This window comes from Stomoxys calcitrans, chromosome 4 (assembly GCF_963082655.1).
Source record: "Stomoxys calcitrans chromosome 4, idStoCalc2.1, whole genome shotgun sequence".
Lineage (NCBI taxonomy): Eukaryota > Metazoa > Arthropoda > Insecta > Diptera > Muscidae > Stomoxys > Stomoxys calcitrans.
The window spans coordinates 108054662-108071012 of NC_081555.1; the positions used below are offsets into that span (position 1 = coordinate 108054662).

General features: G+C 40.6%; 1 protein-coding gene across 4 annotated transcripts in view; it reads right to left on the reverse strand.

The window, feature by feature from the left end:
- LOC106081312 (phospholipid-transporting ATPase IF) overlaps positions 1–16351 on the reverse strand; it is a 111577-nt gene that overhangs the window by 21425 nt on the left and 73801 nt on the right. For all 4 annotated transcript variants that reach the window (XM_013243194.2, XM_013243193.2, XM_013243192.2 and 1 more), the window contains 5 exons: positions 13105–13230; positions 6074–7035; positions 5321–6005; positions 2478–2616; positions 1851–2353 (listed from right to left, as the gene is read on the reverse strand). In XM_013243194.2, the coding sequence (XP_013098648.2) occupies positions 1851–2353; positions 2478–2616; positions 5321–6005; positions 6074–7035; positions 13105–13230 (2415 nt within the window). The remainder of the gene's footprint in view (positions 1–1850; positions 2354–2477; positions 2617–5320; positions 6006–6073; positions 7036–13104; positions 13231–16351) is intronic.

Below are 16351 nucleotides of genomic sequence, written 5' to 3' on the forward strand. Positions count from 1 at the left end.
TTGATACCGGATGGTACGGGAGGTAAGGGAGTGTTCTTATCCCAAAAACGCCACCTAAAACCAAAAGTGGACCGATGGGCACAATATGGTTATCAAATGAAAGGTATTGAAGACTAGAAAACGAATATCGTATTACAATTTTGTTCCAAGTACCTAGCGGGCCCCCAACTCCCTCCAAACAGATATATTAGACGTTCATGTCCATATGGGACTCAAATGAAAAGTAAACGGCATTAGGTTACAAACATGGCATAAAAATGCAGGTCCAAGCAATGGGAGGTTGCCCCACCCCCAAATGGGCATATTAGCCGACCATGGTTGTATGGAACTCAAAGGTATTGGGGAATAGATTACAAATATGACAATTAAATTTGCCTTCAAGTCTAGGTGGCGCATTTCCTCCTAAAAATACGTCAAATAGGTTAATTGGCGCATTATGACAATATGGGACTCAAATGAAAGGCATTTGAGAGTAGAAAACGAATTTGATATCCAATTTTGGAACTTTATATCGGACTATGGCAATATGAAGCTTAAATCAACAGTATTTCGGAGTAAAGAATAAATGCAATATCTATTTTCAGGGCAAAGTACCGGTGACCGTCCAGTTCCAAAACAACCTCCAAATGCTGCATATTTAACGACTATGGCAATATGGGGTTTAAATTAAAGGGGTTTGGAAGTGTAGCACGAATTTGATATCCATATTTGAGTCGAAATGTCTGATGTGCCATGCATGGCATGGTACCACGCAATTGTCGCCAGCATTAAGAGGCGATAACCACTGCTTTAAATTCGTCCGATGTTCTCGCCAGGATTCGAACGCAGGCGTTCAGCGTCATAGGCGGACATAGGCTACGATGGCACAAATTCGATATTCAGATTCAGGGCAAAGTGTCCCCACCCTAAAAAGATGTCAGAGATTTAAAGAATGCGCAGCAGAGCGGAACTGGTTCGGCTACTACCTCCTATATAAACCGATCTCCCGATTTGACTTCTTAAGCCGCAATTCTTGTCAGATTTGGTTGGAATTTTGCACAGAGTGTTCTGTTATGACTTTCAACAACTGCGCCAAGTACGGCTTAAATCGGTTTATAACCTGATATAACTCCCATATAAATCGATCACCCGATTTGAATTCTTGAGCCCCTGGAAGCTGCAATTTTTGTCAGATTTGGCTAAAATTTTCCACATAGTATTCTGTTATGACTTCCAACAACTGTGACAAGTACGTCCAAATCGGTCTGTAACCTGTATAGCTCCCATATAAACCGATCTCCCGATTTGAGTTCTTAAGCTCCTGGAAGCCGCAATTTTTTTTCGATTTGGCTAAAATTTTGCACAGAGTGTTCTGTTATGACTTTCAACAACTATGCCAAGTACGGCCTAAATGGGTTTATAATCTGATATGGCTCCCATATAAACTGATCTCCCGATTTGACTTCTAGAGCCCCTGGAAGCCGCAATTTTTATCCAATTGGCACAGAGTGTTCTGTTATGACTTTCAACAACTGTGCCAAGTACGGCCCAAATCGGTCTTTAACCTGATATAACTCCCATATAACCCAACCTCCCGATTTGACTTCATGAGTCCTTACAAGGCGAAATTGTGGTCCGATTTGGCTGTTACGACTTCCCACAATTTTGTCTAGTACGGTTCAAAACGGTTTATAGCCTGATGTAGCTCCCATATAAACCGATCAATTGCCACTTAGTGCGTCTTTACTTGTCAATATTAAAATCTTCCCTGCTTACATAATTATTATGGTCTCAAGAATTTATTTTTTTTGTAAAATTTTCAGATTTGAGTAGAATTTTCCCTTAGAACTTCACTTTCATTGCATACTTACTACTCTCGATTTTGGCATAACATTTCGCGCTCAACTCTTTACGATTCTCCAATGAACTGTTAGCCTCATTTAATTCCACCAAAAACTGTTTGTATTCATCTTCGCCAATTTTACGCCTCGCAATGGCCAATGTTCGCAAACCCAAACGAGCAAAATCACTGATATGAGCATCCGTTTTGTTAATCATTTCACTCGCATGATTGCCACACAGGGGGAAAACATAGCTTTCAGCACCTTTGGTATAAATCCATTTGACATTATTCTCATCTTTGATAATGACACTCATCCTTTTGCGATCGGAGGTGAATTCCAGCACATGCAATCTATCGAAATTCATTTCGTTCACTTTGCCCACACTAAACGGGCGACTATAGTCCATGTGGGGAGGTACAACACGTACTTTGAGAATTTCATCATCATCACCAATATAGACTAAGCCCAAATGGGCGCAGGCCTCAACGAGGGCTTTCTCATCGGGACTGGAGGCTTGATAATCTAGGGTGCTGTAGATACAAAACAAAACAAAACAACATTTAGTAAAGGTTTTGAAGATAATGTAGGGTAGTGTAAGTGCTAGTGTAGGGCGTAATGTAAAACAGTTTAAGGTAGTAAATGTTTTGTACTTACTGCACCACCTGTTTAATTTCATTTTTTCTCCTCTGTGACTCGGCTCGAATTAGTATAGTGGGTTGTCTTTGGAAATTTGGGGCTGCATAGGATTCTCTTGAAGTTGTGCTGGAAGTGCGATAAACAACCCCGGGTGTAGCTAAAACGAAAATTGAAATATCAATAAAATTAATTAAAACCAGTAAGGGAAGGCAAAAGTCGGGCGTTGACGACGTTGACACCTGTCCTATAAGTATTGGGTTGCCCAAAAAGTAATTGCGGATTTTTTAAAAGAAAGTAAATGCATTTTTAATAAAACTTAGAATGAACTTTAATCAAATATACTTTTTTTACACTTTTTTTTCTAAAGAAAGCTAAAAGTAACAGCTGATAACTGACAGAAGAAAGAATGCAATTACAGAGTCACAAGCTGTGAAAAAATTTGTTAACGCCGACTACATGAAAAATCCGCAATTACTTTTTGGGCAACCCAATACAAGGTGGGATCTGTATCTAATTCTGAACCAATTTTGATGCACGGCGGATGTTTTCAGATAAGTTATCAAACAATCCATATCAAATTTCAAGCAAATATGTTCAAACCCAAAATCTGAGGAACCTATACATGACGGCTTTATCTAAATCTAAACGGATTTCGAGCAAGCATCTTAGATATTAAGGTAGTCGTGGAGGGTTTATATACAAGCTGAACAGGGCCCGCTCCACTGCGCCTTCTTTCACTCTTTTATTTTATCTGAGCCCTATACTGGCACGGATAGAAAATAAGTCCTGTTTGGTGGTGCTGGTACTGCCCTTAAGATATTTCGCCCCAATGGGGATATCATATTGAAGCTATACTCCTAAATACATTCCATTTGAGAAATTTGCTACTATGGGCGATAAATATAACGAATATATCCAATATTGTCATTATTGGATTATATTTTCATTTGGTGGGCTTTGGAGGTGGCGCAGCCCCTTTAGATATCCAACCCTACATAAGGATACCAAATTTCTGTTTTTGAGATATTATAAACCAACTAAATTTCGCTTAAATCGCCACAGCCATTTCCCAAATCTGGCGTTTTTGAAAAAAGGGTAGGGGGAGGGTCCGCCTATTAAATTGTGGATGTTCGATTTGCCTCATTCTCTTTGTTTTTGGTGGTGTATTGGAGTAGCCAAATCCTTTGCCTCGAAAGTGAATATCAGATTCATATTCTACTCCTCAAAAACTACATTTGAGCTACATATATATGTGTGGTTGTGGGGGAGTTAATGAGATGAGACGTCCCTGAAACACTTGGCCATAAAACGAATATCAGATTTGAGCCCCCGTTTGCCACAAATATGTAGAGTGGGGCGGCCACCCACACACTTAGTCCTAAAAAAAAATAACAACATAGTGCTGATATTTGTGCCTCAATAGCCATTGTTTTAGGGGGTGTTTAACCAAGGGGTGACGAACCCAAGAACTTGGCCTCAACATTGGATATCTAAATCGTTGTCCACAATCAAATACCTAACATGTGAGCCCCTTAATGCCATAGTAGGCAAACACGGCCGTTTTAAAAGGAGTGGAGGGGGCGGACCCTGAAATAATATCACCATCACCATAATATCACCATTAACAAGCATTTTGAGCTCCCAAATGTCAAGCATATTGCTTATCTACATTCAAAATCATATTTCAAAGCTACCACTTGCGATACCACATTTTTAAAAATCCAGAAATTCTGCTGTGTCTTTCCCATTTTGGGGGTAAAAAGTGAACTCTGAATCCTTATATCAACATTAGATTCGAACTCTTCTGTCATAGACCTTTCTTTAAATTCCCATATTATACCGATAGAACTACACGTCCTATTAAAGGGTATTTAGAGGGTGGGCCGGTCCCAGACTCTGTCCCAAATGTGTATACCAGATTCGTAGTAAACTCCTAAAAACCTTTCAATTGATACCCATTTTGTGACGTTGGACATTCATTCCCTGTTTTTGGGGTTTTTTGGGTTGGGGAGGCTTCGTAGGCACCTTGGACTAAATTCCTATAGCAGATGTGTACTCAACTTCCAAACACCTTTTATTTGACACCCATATTGTCTCAAACAGTAAATATGTCCGGCTGGGAGGTTTTGGGGAGGCCCAGACACCAAGAAATAAAATTTAATTTCAGATTTGTACTCTACTTTCAAATACCTTTCATTTGATACCCATATTGCCCAAAGCGGTAAAAGTGTCCTTTTGGGTGGTGTCTATGGGGTTGGGGGACCCTCCGGACACTTAGGGTGTAATTTTGATGCCATCTTCGTACTCTACTCTTAACTACCTTTCATTTGATACCCATATTGTTCCAATCGGCAAACATGTCCGTTCGAGTGGGTTTTGGGATGGGGCGTCCCCCCCAGGTTATTTCACCCCAAATTTTTATACCAATTTTGTGTTGTTGGGGAACCATGAGGCCATTAGGTGGCATGCAAAATTTCGCTTAAATCGGTGCATCCTTCTTCGAGATCTGGCGTTTTTGAAAATGCGGGTATGGGGGAGGGTCCATCGGACAAGAATTGCGGCTTCTAGGGATTCACGAAGTCACATCGAAGCACCATTTTATATGACTCAAGAATTCACATCGGAAGATCGGTTTATATGGCAGCTATATCATGGTGTGAACGGATCTGAACCATTCATGGCACAGTTGTTGGAAATCATACCAAAACACCAGGTGCATAGTTTCAATTTCCACTTGGGGTTAAGGGTAATATTATCTAAAAGTCTTTTTTTACTCTTAAATCTCTGGGTATTTAATGACCTAGAGCGCATTCTATTATCTTTGGGAATATTTGTGTAACTCCTTGGAGAGAATAACATACCTGCTTGTGTTATGTATGCGCCCGGTGCTCCATAAGACTGCGAACGACGATGTCCTAAAATACCAGAAGCACCACCCGCACCTGCAGCGCCATTGGCAGCACCTCCGTACTCGGGCAAATCCATTTCTGAGGTAGAACGTTTAAATTGCATTGACAATGGTCGTCCCGTGGGTATACTTTGCAGCGATGAGGGAAATATCACAGTTCTATCACCTCCATTAACCATTTCAAAGCCTTGCGCTGGCATCGACATTGGGTGTACTCGCGAATGCGTGGCTCGAGCAAAGTTGGGACTCCTCTTGACAATTTGAGGCCGTTTGCGTCTTTCCACCTTTTCGGTGTCATCCAATAAGGGATTGACATCAGAGGTGGTTTGTGTAGGCGTGGACATGGCTATGGGTAGACCATTGGGATCAGTTGATAAGGATGTTTCCAAGGAATTCACATCACTTTGTTGACTAGAATTGTGACTTTCTTCGGTGATATCTGATATGGAATACTTTGTGGCTAATACACCTCCCATGAGGGCAGCTGGGATAGCTGAAGGACTGGCTTTTGCTATGGACTCAGGAGATTTGGGCTTGTCATTTGGGGCGGCTGCAGCGGTGCCATTGCCGTTCATTTCACCGGCCACTTGTACGGTGTGGCAAATGGCCAGGGCTTGGAAAAAGTTTTTTTGGTCTTTCTGCAAGAAACGTAAAAAAAAAAAATAATAATCTGGAACATTTTCCTTTGTAAAATAGTTGCACTTACATTAAATTTATTAATGTCCACTTGATAGGCAGTACCCTCCTCCTGCAATCGGGTCTTTTTATACAAAAACTTCCTACCCGCTATGGAGCATTGTTGGAAAATCATCTCATTTTTCGTTAGGGTACCCGTTTTATCCGAAAATAAAATGTTAATCTGTCCCAATTCCTCATTCAAATTCGAGGTGTTCACAATGCAAGGCTGATCCGTGGCCTCATCGTACAACTGGGTGTCCCATTCCATGAAGAGACCACCTAATACTCTGTGCATTTCAATTGTGACATACAGCGAAATGGGTATCAAATAGTTGAAGAGAATCAAAAATGACAGATAATCCTGCAAGAATTGTTTGACACTATAACTATCGGCTGGTGGACCCAAGTAGGCCAAATTAGGTATGACAAAGAGCTCATCGTAACGTTTAAGGAAATATAACACCGTGACTATCACAATCAAAGTCACCAGAATGAAGATCAAAAATCGATTGATATACACCTCACTAGAGGCCGTCTTATTTCTTGTGAGCTTTGAATTTAGCTGCAGCTTTGTGGTCATACCCGTATAGACGGCACATCCGATCACACATTCGGTGTTCTTAACTCTTGATCCTCGCAATAGAACATTTTCCGCTGTTAGCGGTAGTACTCTACCATCAGAACCTGATAATTCAATTTTACCATTAAAACTATATAAATCAGTCTTTGGACTTTCACATTCAATTACACCCAGTTTGTGCATTTTATCCAAATCCACCATGGGCAAGTCCCTGGGCACCATGAGGGTCTTCAAATTGGATTCACCATCCAAATTGGCAGTGGTTATGAAACATTTGCCATGAGGATCGGAGGAACGTATCAATACCAGATCACAGGGTACATCACAGTCGCGCTCCACCAAAACCAAGTCGCCGGGTGCCACTTCTTGGGATTCGATGTGTTCCTCCACGCCATTGCGTATCACGGTCACTGATAAAAGAAACAAATAGACAAATGTTATTGTAATACGTACTCAAACAGAAAAAACTATGAAAAATAAGCAAAGAGAGGCAAAAGTTGGGCGTTGCCGATGTGTAGGACACATACCCTATTGGGAATTGGGCAATGCCATTATATGGACCCCACATCAAGTTCTGAATCAATTTTGATGGGATCCGAACCAAAATTCGAGCAACTCTGTTCAGAATTAGCCCCATTTTCAAAAATGCCAGAGATGGGTGCATCGGTCTTACGAAATTTGATATTCCAACTATAAAGTTTAGGGGTTAAATAACCTGGGGGGACGCCCCATCCCAAAACCCACCCGAACGGAAATGTTTACCGATTGAGACAATATGGGTATCAAAGGGAAGGTAGTAAAGAGTAGAGTATGAACTTGGCATAAAAATGTCCCCCTAATTGTCGGGAGGGTCCCACACCCCCCAAAAACACTACCCAACAGGACACTTTTACCGCTTTGGGCAATATGGGTATCATATGAAAGATATTTAAAAGTAGAGTACAAATCTGACATGAAACGTTATTTTTTGGTGTCTGAGGGGCATGCCCATCCTCAAAACCACTCAATAGCACATATTTACCGATTGGAACAAAATGGGTATCAATGGAAATATATTTGGAAGTTGATACACATCTGTTATAAGAATTTGGTGCAAGGTGTCTAACGGGCCTACCTAACCTCAAAAAACCCCCACAACAGGCATGGATATTCAACGTGACAAAATGCATATCAAATGAAAAGTTGTTGGATGTTGACTACGAAAGCCCTAACACAACTCACTGTCTCAAATTTCGGCGAGATCGAACAATAAATGCGTCTTTTATGGGCCCATGACCTCAATTCGAGAGATCGGTCTATATGGCAGCTATATTCAAATCTGGACCGATCTGGGCCAAATTGAAGAAGAATGTCGAAGGCCACACAACTTAATGTCGCAAATTTCGGCGAAATCTGACACTAAATGAGCCTTTTATGGGCCCAAACCCTTAAATCGGGAGTTCGGTCTATAGGGCAGCTGTATCTAAATTTGGACCGATCTAGACCGACAGACCGATGTCGAAGAGCCTAACACAACTCAATGTCCCAAATTTCGGAGAAATCTGACAATAAATGAGTCTTTATGATAGGCCCAAAACCTTAGATCGAGAGATCGGTCTATATGGCAGCTATATCAAAATCTGGACCGATAGGGTCCATTTTGAAGAAGGATGTCTAAGGGCCTAATACAACTCGCTGTCCCAAATTTTGGCCCAAGACCTTAACACGAGAGATCGGTCTATATGAAAGCAATATCCCAATCTGGACCGATAGGGGCCATATTGAAGAAGGATATCGAGTGGTCTAACACAACAATAAATGTGTCTTTTATGGGACTAAGACCTTAAATCGGCAGATCGGTCTATATGGGGGCTATATCAAAATATATTCCGATATAGTTTATCTTCGAAAAGTATTCGAGACTAGAGATCAAATCTGATATATAGGGGTCCGCCTCAGCCCCCCATACCCCCGTACCGGACATATTTATCGACCATAGCAATATAAGGCTCAAGTGAAAGATATTTAGCAGTAGAGCACCAATACGAAAACCCCATTGGGGTGGAATATCTGATAGGCCGTACCAGCACCCCCAAACAGGACTTATTTTCTGATCGTGCCAGTATACAGCTCAGATAGCATAAGAGAGTGGCAGAAGGCGCAAAGTAGCGACATCCATTATTTTATTCTGCACTCCTAAGAAACACACAGAAACGACAAGAAGTGAAGTAAATTTGATTCTCCGGCGATTTTTTCAGTAATTAATTTGGTATTTATGTGTTGGAAAAACCTACCAAAAATTGAGGTCAGCCTACCAACCTTCAAAGAGAATAAAAGCCATCCAATTTTGGTTGGAACCTACCAAAAACGGCAACACTGATTTCCATCGACAGCCTTAAACCTTACCACCGGCCTAAGTGTCAGCACTGATCTTATTGTGGCTGGGTATAGTTGGATATGAATAAGGGAAGTAAGAGTTTACTTGTCTTCTACTGCGCTTGTGGAGAAATTCGTCTTTCAAATTCAGACGACTTGATGCACACACTTGAATCGTTCAAATTCAAGTGTGTGCTTTGCAACCTAGGTTAGATTAGGTTTAAGCGGCAGTCTGTCATCAGACTCACTTTGACGTTTTCGTCCATTGTGATTCCACAGGAACAGAAGAAGGAAGATGCCTTCGAGTTCCTACCGTTGAACCATCCAGATCGCTTTTAAAAGCCCATCAACTGGCGAATGCTCACAGAAGAAGGAAATTGCCTTTTAGTTCCTACCGTTGAACCATTCAGATCGCTTTAAAAAGCCCATCAATTGGCGAAAGCTCACAGAAGACGGAAGTTGCCTTTTAGTTCCTACCGTTGAACCATTCAGATCGCTTTAAAAAGCCCATCAACTGGCGAATGCTCACATCCGCTAAATCAGACAGGTTCTCAAAGAAATGAGAATCTTAAGTGGAACTCCTTCTGACAGCCAGTGTGGGAGACATACGGTGTTCTATAGTCTCTTCTTCTTCTTCGATGTCCTCACAGCTTCTGTAAAAGTCGTTACAGACAATCTTCAGTCTGTCAGCATGTTTTCCGATTAGACAGTGACCTGTCATGATGGACACAAGGACTGAGACTTCTGTTCTAACCAATCTAACAGCAAATCGGTAGACCTCTTTAAGTCTAGATTAGGCCACATAGTTTTGGAATGCTCACAGCCCCCTCTTTGCGACCATCTATCATTGGTTGTCCTTTGGGCCTGGTCCTGAAAACTTAGCCCAAATGTCGCTAGAGGCATACCCACAGATTCCAGTAACCCTGGAATGTGTAGGGTAGTTCCTAGTCGTGCAAGCTCGTCCGCTTTACAATTCCTGGGATATCTCTGTGGCCCGGCACCCAGAACAGGTGAATTTGTGTTCAGAAATACGTTCTCCAGGGATTAAATGACTGCCTGGCTGTCTGAGAAGATATTTATGCCAATCGTCGTAATGTCATTATATCGTAGCCATTCCACTTCTTTTATTGCAAGGATCTCTACTTGATATACACTGCAGACGTCGGGTAACCTTTTCGATATGACCAGTTCTAGACTCACATAACTCACCTGGTCTTTTAGTTTGGAACCATCCGTATAGAAGTCTATGTAACTGCTGTTACCTGGGATGTAGTAGTTCCAATCGGTTCTATCAGGAATAGTGGTACAGTTATTTTCATCAAAAATTGGCTCAGGTAGGGTGTAATCCACACTGCATGGAACATGGGATTTTGTATTAAGGATAACACAATGTCCGTAGCCGCCACATGACCAAAGAGAAAGCACTCTTAGCCTCACGGCAGTGGTCGCTGCAATTTGGGTAGCCACAATGTCCAGAGGCATGAGATGTAGCATTAAATTCAGTGCATCAGATGGTGTCGTCCCCAGTGCGGCTGTGATGCACAAACAAGCCATCCTTTGGATCCAGTTAAGTATTGATCAGCAGGTGGACTTTTGAAGCGTCGTCCACCACACCACAACACCATATAGCATTATAGGTCTGACAACTGCAGTATATACCCAATGCATGACACGCAGTCTAAACCCCCAACTTTTGCCAATGGCTCTCTTGCAGGTGTATAGGCCAAGAGTTGCCTTTCTTGCCCTTTCCAAAATTTTGGATTTGAAGTTCAATTTCCTGTCTAGCAAAACACCCAGGCATTTTGCGCTTTATGTAAATGGTGCATTCTCTCGTCCCTATGAGACAGGTTCAACTGTGAGCAACTTGTATCTGCTGCTGAAAAGAACTACTTCTGTCTTGCACGTATTTACACCTAGAGCACTTTCTGTAGCGCATTTCGCTGTTGCACGTAGAGCTTTCTGAAGTATATCTCTTAGAGTGCTGAGAAACTTTCCCCTAATCGCAATTGCCACGAGGTCGGCACACGCGACCACTTTTACAACTTTTTCTTCCAGAGACAATAATTTACTCTAAAGTAGAGGAGACAGTACATCTCCTTGAGGTGTTCCTCTACTGACCCATCTTTTCAGATCTACTGATGCCAGGCCTGTCGTAATGCATCTTTTAGTAAGTAAGCTAAGCTTTCTTACGGTAGAGTTGATGCCTTTAAACTCCAACTCCTTCATTATTGACGTCGGTTTTACATTATTGAAAGCACCTTCGATGTCAAGAAATGTGTCCATTGCATATTCCTTGACAGCGGGAGAACTCTCTATGTAGCCGACTAGTCCGTGAAGGGCTGTTTCAGTGGATTTGCCTTTACTATATGCAATCTCCAGGAATCTTTGCCCCAAGATATGTTTCTATTAACCTCTCGACCTACTCTAATTGGGTTGGTATGTAAAAAATCATGATCCGTTTGGCGAGTCCCGCTGATAAAGATTCATGGCGAATCAGAAATCGCGATACGGGAAGCCGTTAAAATGCTTTTAGCAACATCACACAGTTTATCTTACTTTTGAGAGTTGTCTGCTGTGCTATTCTTTGAATAGAAAGCATTGAATGAAATGGTTTATGGTCGGACAAAGGAATCTCAATGAGATTTTTAGACCAGTTAAAGAAAGCGCAAACACATTTTGAGCAAGTAAATGCGTGCTAAGTTCGGCCGGGCCGAATCTTATATACCCTCCACCATGGATCGCATTTGTGGAGTTCTTTTCCCGGCATCTCTTCTTAGGCAAAAAAGGATATAAGAAAAGATTTGCTCTGCTATTAGAGCGATACCAAGATATGGTCCGGTTTGGGGGCTCAAGAATTAAAATAGAGAGATCTATTTATATGGGAGCTGTATCGGGCTATAGACCGATTCAGATCATAATAAACACGTATGTTGATGGTCATGAGAGGATCCGTTGTACAAAATTTCAGGCAAATCGGATAATAATTGCGACCTCTAGAGGCTCAAGAAGTCAAAATCCCAGATCGGTTTGTATAGCAGCTATATCAGGTTATTAACCGATTTGAATCATACTTGGCACAGTTGTTGGGTATCATAACAAAACACGTCGTGCAAAATTTCATTCAAATCGGATAAGAATTGCGCTCTCTAGAGGTTCAAGAAGTCAAGACCCAAAATCGGTTAGTATGGCAGCTATATCAGGTTATGGACCGATTTGAATCATACTTGGCACAGTTGTTGCGGTATCATAACAAAACACGTTGTGCAAAATTTCATTCCAATCGGATGAGAATTGCGCCCTCTAGAGGCTCAAGAAGTCAATACCCAAGATCGGTTTATATGGCAGCTATGTCAAAACATGGACCGATATGGCCCATTTAAAATATCAACCGACCTACACTAATAAAAAGTATTTGTGCAAAATTTCAAGCGGCTAGCTTTACTCTTTCGGAAGTTAGCGTGCTTTCGACAGACAGACGGACGGACGGACATGGCTAGATCGACATAAAATGTCGCGACGATCAAGAATATATATACTTTATGGGGTCTCAGACGAATATTTCGAGTAGTTACGAACAGAATGACGAAATTAGTATACCCCCCATCCTATGGTGGAGGGTATAAAAATGTTTCATTTCAACACTGCATTTCGATTTCCATCCACTCGTAGAACATTAGTGTCGATGAATCAAATTCTAATCAAATCTACATTGAAAGTACTTTAAGCTGCAACAGAAGTGGCTAGCACTTTATAAATCTTTTGCAAAAGTGTTGTGTTGTTATTTTTCAAGGTTTTATAAGAACAATTGACCGATAGACTCAATCTCCCAGCATTGGCTTTCATTTTGTTTTTTAAATATTGGGTTGCCCAAAAAGTAATTGCGGATTTAAAAGAAAGTAAATGCATTTTTAATAAAACTTAGAATGAACTTTAATCAAATATACTTTTTTACACTTTTTTTCTAAAGCAAGCTAAAAGTAACAGCTGATAACTGACAGAAGAAGGAATGCAATTACAGAGTCACAAGCCGTTGAAAAAATTTGCCAACGCCGACTATATGAAAAATCCGCAATTACTTTTTGGGCAACGCAATAGATAAATGCATTTGTTTCGGCCAAACTTACCCGGTGAGCAATTAACTATATTATCGGTTTTATAACGTAGAATATCTTCATAGCCTTGTTTAGCTGCCGTTACTGCAATTACAAAAACTAATGGCAGCAGTGATGTCATTGGCGATACTGGACTGTCTGCAAAAAACAAAAGAAAAAAGCGTATAAATAGAAAATACAAAACAAACATCAAATAAATAAAAAATTAAATGGAAAAACGTTTAATAAATCCAAAACATTTTATCAATGAATGGAACTTCATCACCACAATGATAGCACACTTTTGTTGTGCCTCGCTTCTGAAGTGAATGAAGGCAATTGGTGGTTAAGTCAATAGACCACTTAGGGGCCACACATCGCAGAGTTGGAAATATAAAGCCTTTGTTTAAACTGTTTTTTTTGTGACCATTTGTTGGTTTAATAGACAAATGATTTGTTTTTTGCATTCATAAATGGTTGCTTCTTTGTTTGATATAACAAAATAATAATAATACACCTTTACACCTAAGTACCCTTTCCACAGTAGATGTTTAGAATTTCAATCAGTTCTAATGGTAGGTGGGCAGGCTACTTACTCTCTTTAAATGTGTAATTGTTGAAATCGTTTTTTTGGCGGAATTTTTTAATGACGTCTACTTCGGGCAAACAAAAGCCGCATTTATCAAATACTTTTGCCAAAATTATGACAGTTTTAACAATTAGCTGAAATACGAGTATGGTGAAAATAAAGAATTGCCATTTTGGCATAGACATTTAAGCAAATTTAAACTTTGGGGGAAATAATTTCGCAAAAATGTATATTCACATTTAAATTAAGAAACAAATGTCGTCTAAAATTTTTTTCGTCTCAAATGCCTCTCAGTATACCATCCATCATACAATGGGGGTATACTTATTTCGCCAATCCATTTGAAACACCTAGAAATATTCCTCTAAGACCCCATAAGGTATATATACTCTTGATCGTCATGATCTAGCCATGTACGTCCGTCCGTCTATCAAAATCACGCTGACTTTCGAAGAAGTAAAGCTAGGCTCCTAAAACTTTGCACAAATACTTTTTATACCCACCACCGAAGGATGGGGGTATTTTAATTTTGTCATTCCGTTTGCAACACATCGAAATATCCATTTCCGACCCTATAAAGCGTAAAAATCTAAGACGATCTAGACATGTCCGTCCGTCTGTCTGTTGAAATCACGCTACGGTCTTCAAAAATAGAGATATTGAGCTGAAATTTTGCACAGATTCTTTTTTTTTTGTCCATAAGCAGGTTAAGTTCGAAGATGGGCTATATCGGACTATATCTTGATATAGCCCCCATATAGACCGATCCGCCGATTTAGGGTCTTAGGCCAATAAACGCCACATTTATTATCCGATTTTCCTGAAATTTGGGGCATTAAGTTGTGTTAAGCCCTTCGACATCCCTCGTCAATTTGGCCCAGATCGATCCAGATTTGGATATAGCTGCCATTTAGACCGATCCTCCGATTTAGGGTCTTAGGCTCATAACAGCCACATTTATTATCCGGTTTTGCTGAAATTTGGGACAGTGAGTTGTGTTAAGACACTCGACATGCTTCGTCAATGTGGCCCAGATCGGACCAGATTTGGATATAGCTGCCATATAGACCGATCCTCCGATTTAGGGTCTCAGGCCCATAAAAGCCACATTTATTATCCGATGTCGCTGAAATTTGGGACAGTGAGTTGTGTTAAGACACTCGATATCCTTTGTCAATTTGGCCTAGATCGGTCCAGATTTGGATATAGCTGTCATATAGACCGATCCTCCGATTAAGGGTCTTAGGCCCATAAAAGGCGCATTTATTATCCGATTTTGCTGAAATTTGGGACAGTGAGTTGTGTTAGGACACTCGACATCCTTCGTCAATTTGGCCCAGATGGGTCCAGATTTGGATATAGCTGCCATATAGACCAATCTTCCAAATTAGCATTTATTGTCCGATGTCGCCAAAATTTGGGACATTGAGTTAAGTTAAACCCCTTGACATAATTCTGCATTATGGCACAGATCGGTGAAGATTTGGATATAGCTGCCATATAGACCGATCTCTCGGTTTTAGGTTTTGGGTTGTGTTCGGCACTTCGACATTCTTCTTCAATTTCACTCAGATCGGTCCAGATTTGGATATAGCTGCCATATAGATCGATCTCTTGATTTAATATTTTGGCCCCATAAAAGGCGCATTTATTGTCCGATAATGCCGAAATTTAGGACAGAGAGTTAAGTTAAGCCCCTCCACATAGTTTTGCAATTTGGTCTAGATCGATCAAGATTTGCATATAGCTGCCATATTGACCGATATCTCGATTTAAATTCTTGGCCCCATAACAGGCGCATTTATAATCCGATTTCACTGAAATTTGACTCAGTGACTTATGTTAGGCTTTTCGACATCCGTATATGATTCAGATCGGTTTATTTTTAGATATAGCTACTGAAAAGACCAATATTTTGTTATACATAATTGAACATTGATTTGTACTTATTATTAGGATCATATTTCGATGTAACTGCTATGGGACATAAAGTATGCAATTTTCTCTGTATTTTGATGAAAAGTGGTTTAGATATATACCCGAGTTGGTGAGTATGCAAAGTTCGGCCCGGCCGAACCTTATGCCTTTTTACTTGTTTCCTTTACAATATATCGAACAAAATTATCTTTTGAATTTTTATTTGCGACAACAAAAGAGCTTTAAGTGAAATACCGTGCTGGGAAAAATAGATGTACCCCGTTCTTAAGACTTTATTTGAGCCTGATATTCTCATGGAGATTCTGGGAGAGGGAAGGCAGCCAGGGTGGTAGTTGGTGGGTGAACCCCTAGAATCGTAGTCCCGAAAGTGGTTATCCATTCCGTGCTCTTCTGCCAATTACCTTCACATTTGAGCCCCCTATTCCCATGTACGGTAAATATATATGTCCCCCGGAAACTTAGCACTGAAAAAATATCAGCATTGTGCTCTACTCGCAAATATCATTTATTTAAACCCCATGTTGCCATTGGTTTAAGGGGAGTTTATGGGATGAGGCATCTCCCAAACACTTGGCCCCAACATTGAATATCAAATTCGTTTTCTAATCCCAAATACCTTTCATTTGAGCCTCATGTTGCCATGGTCGGTAAATTTGTCCTCTTTGGGGAAGGTTTGTACCCCCAGAAACTCGATCCCGAAAGTGAGTATCAATTTCGAGCTCTACTTACCTACAATACCTTTTATTGGAGCCC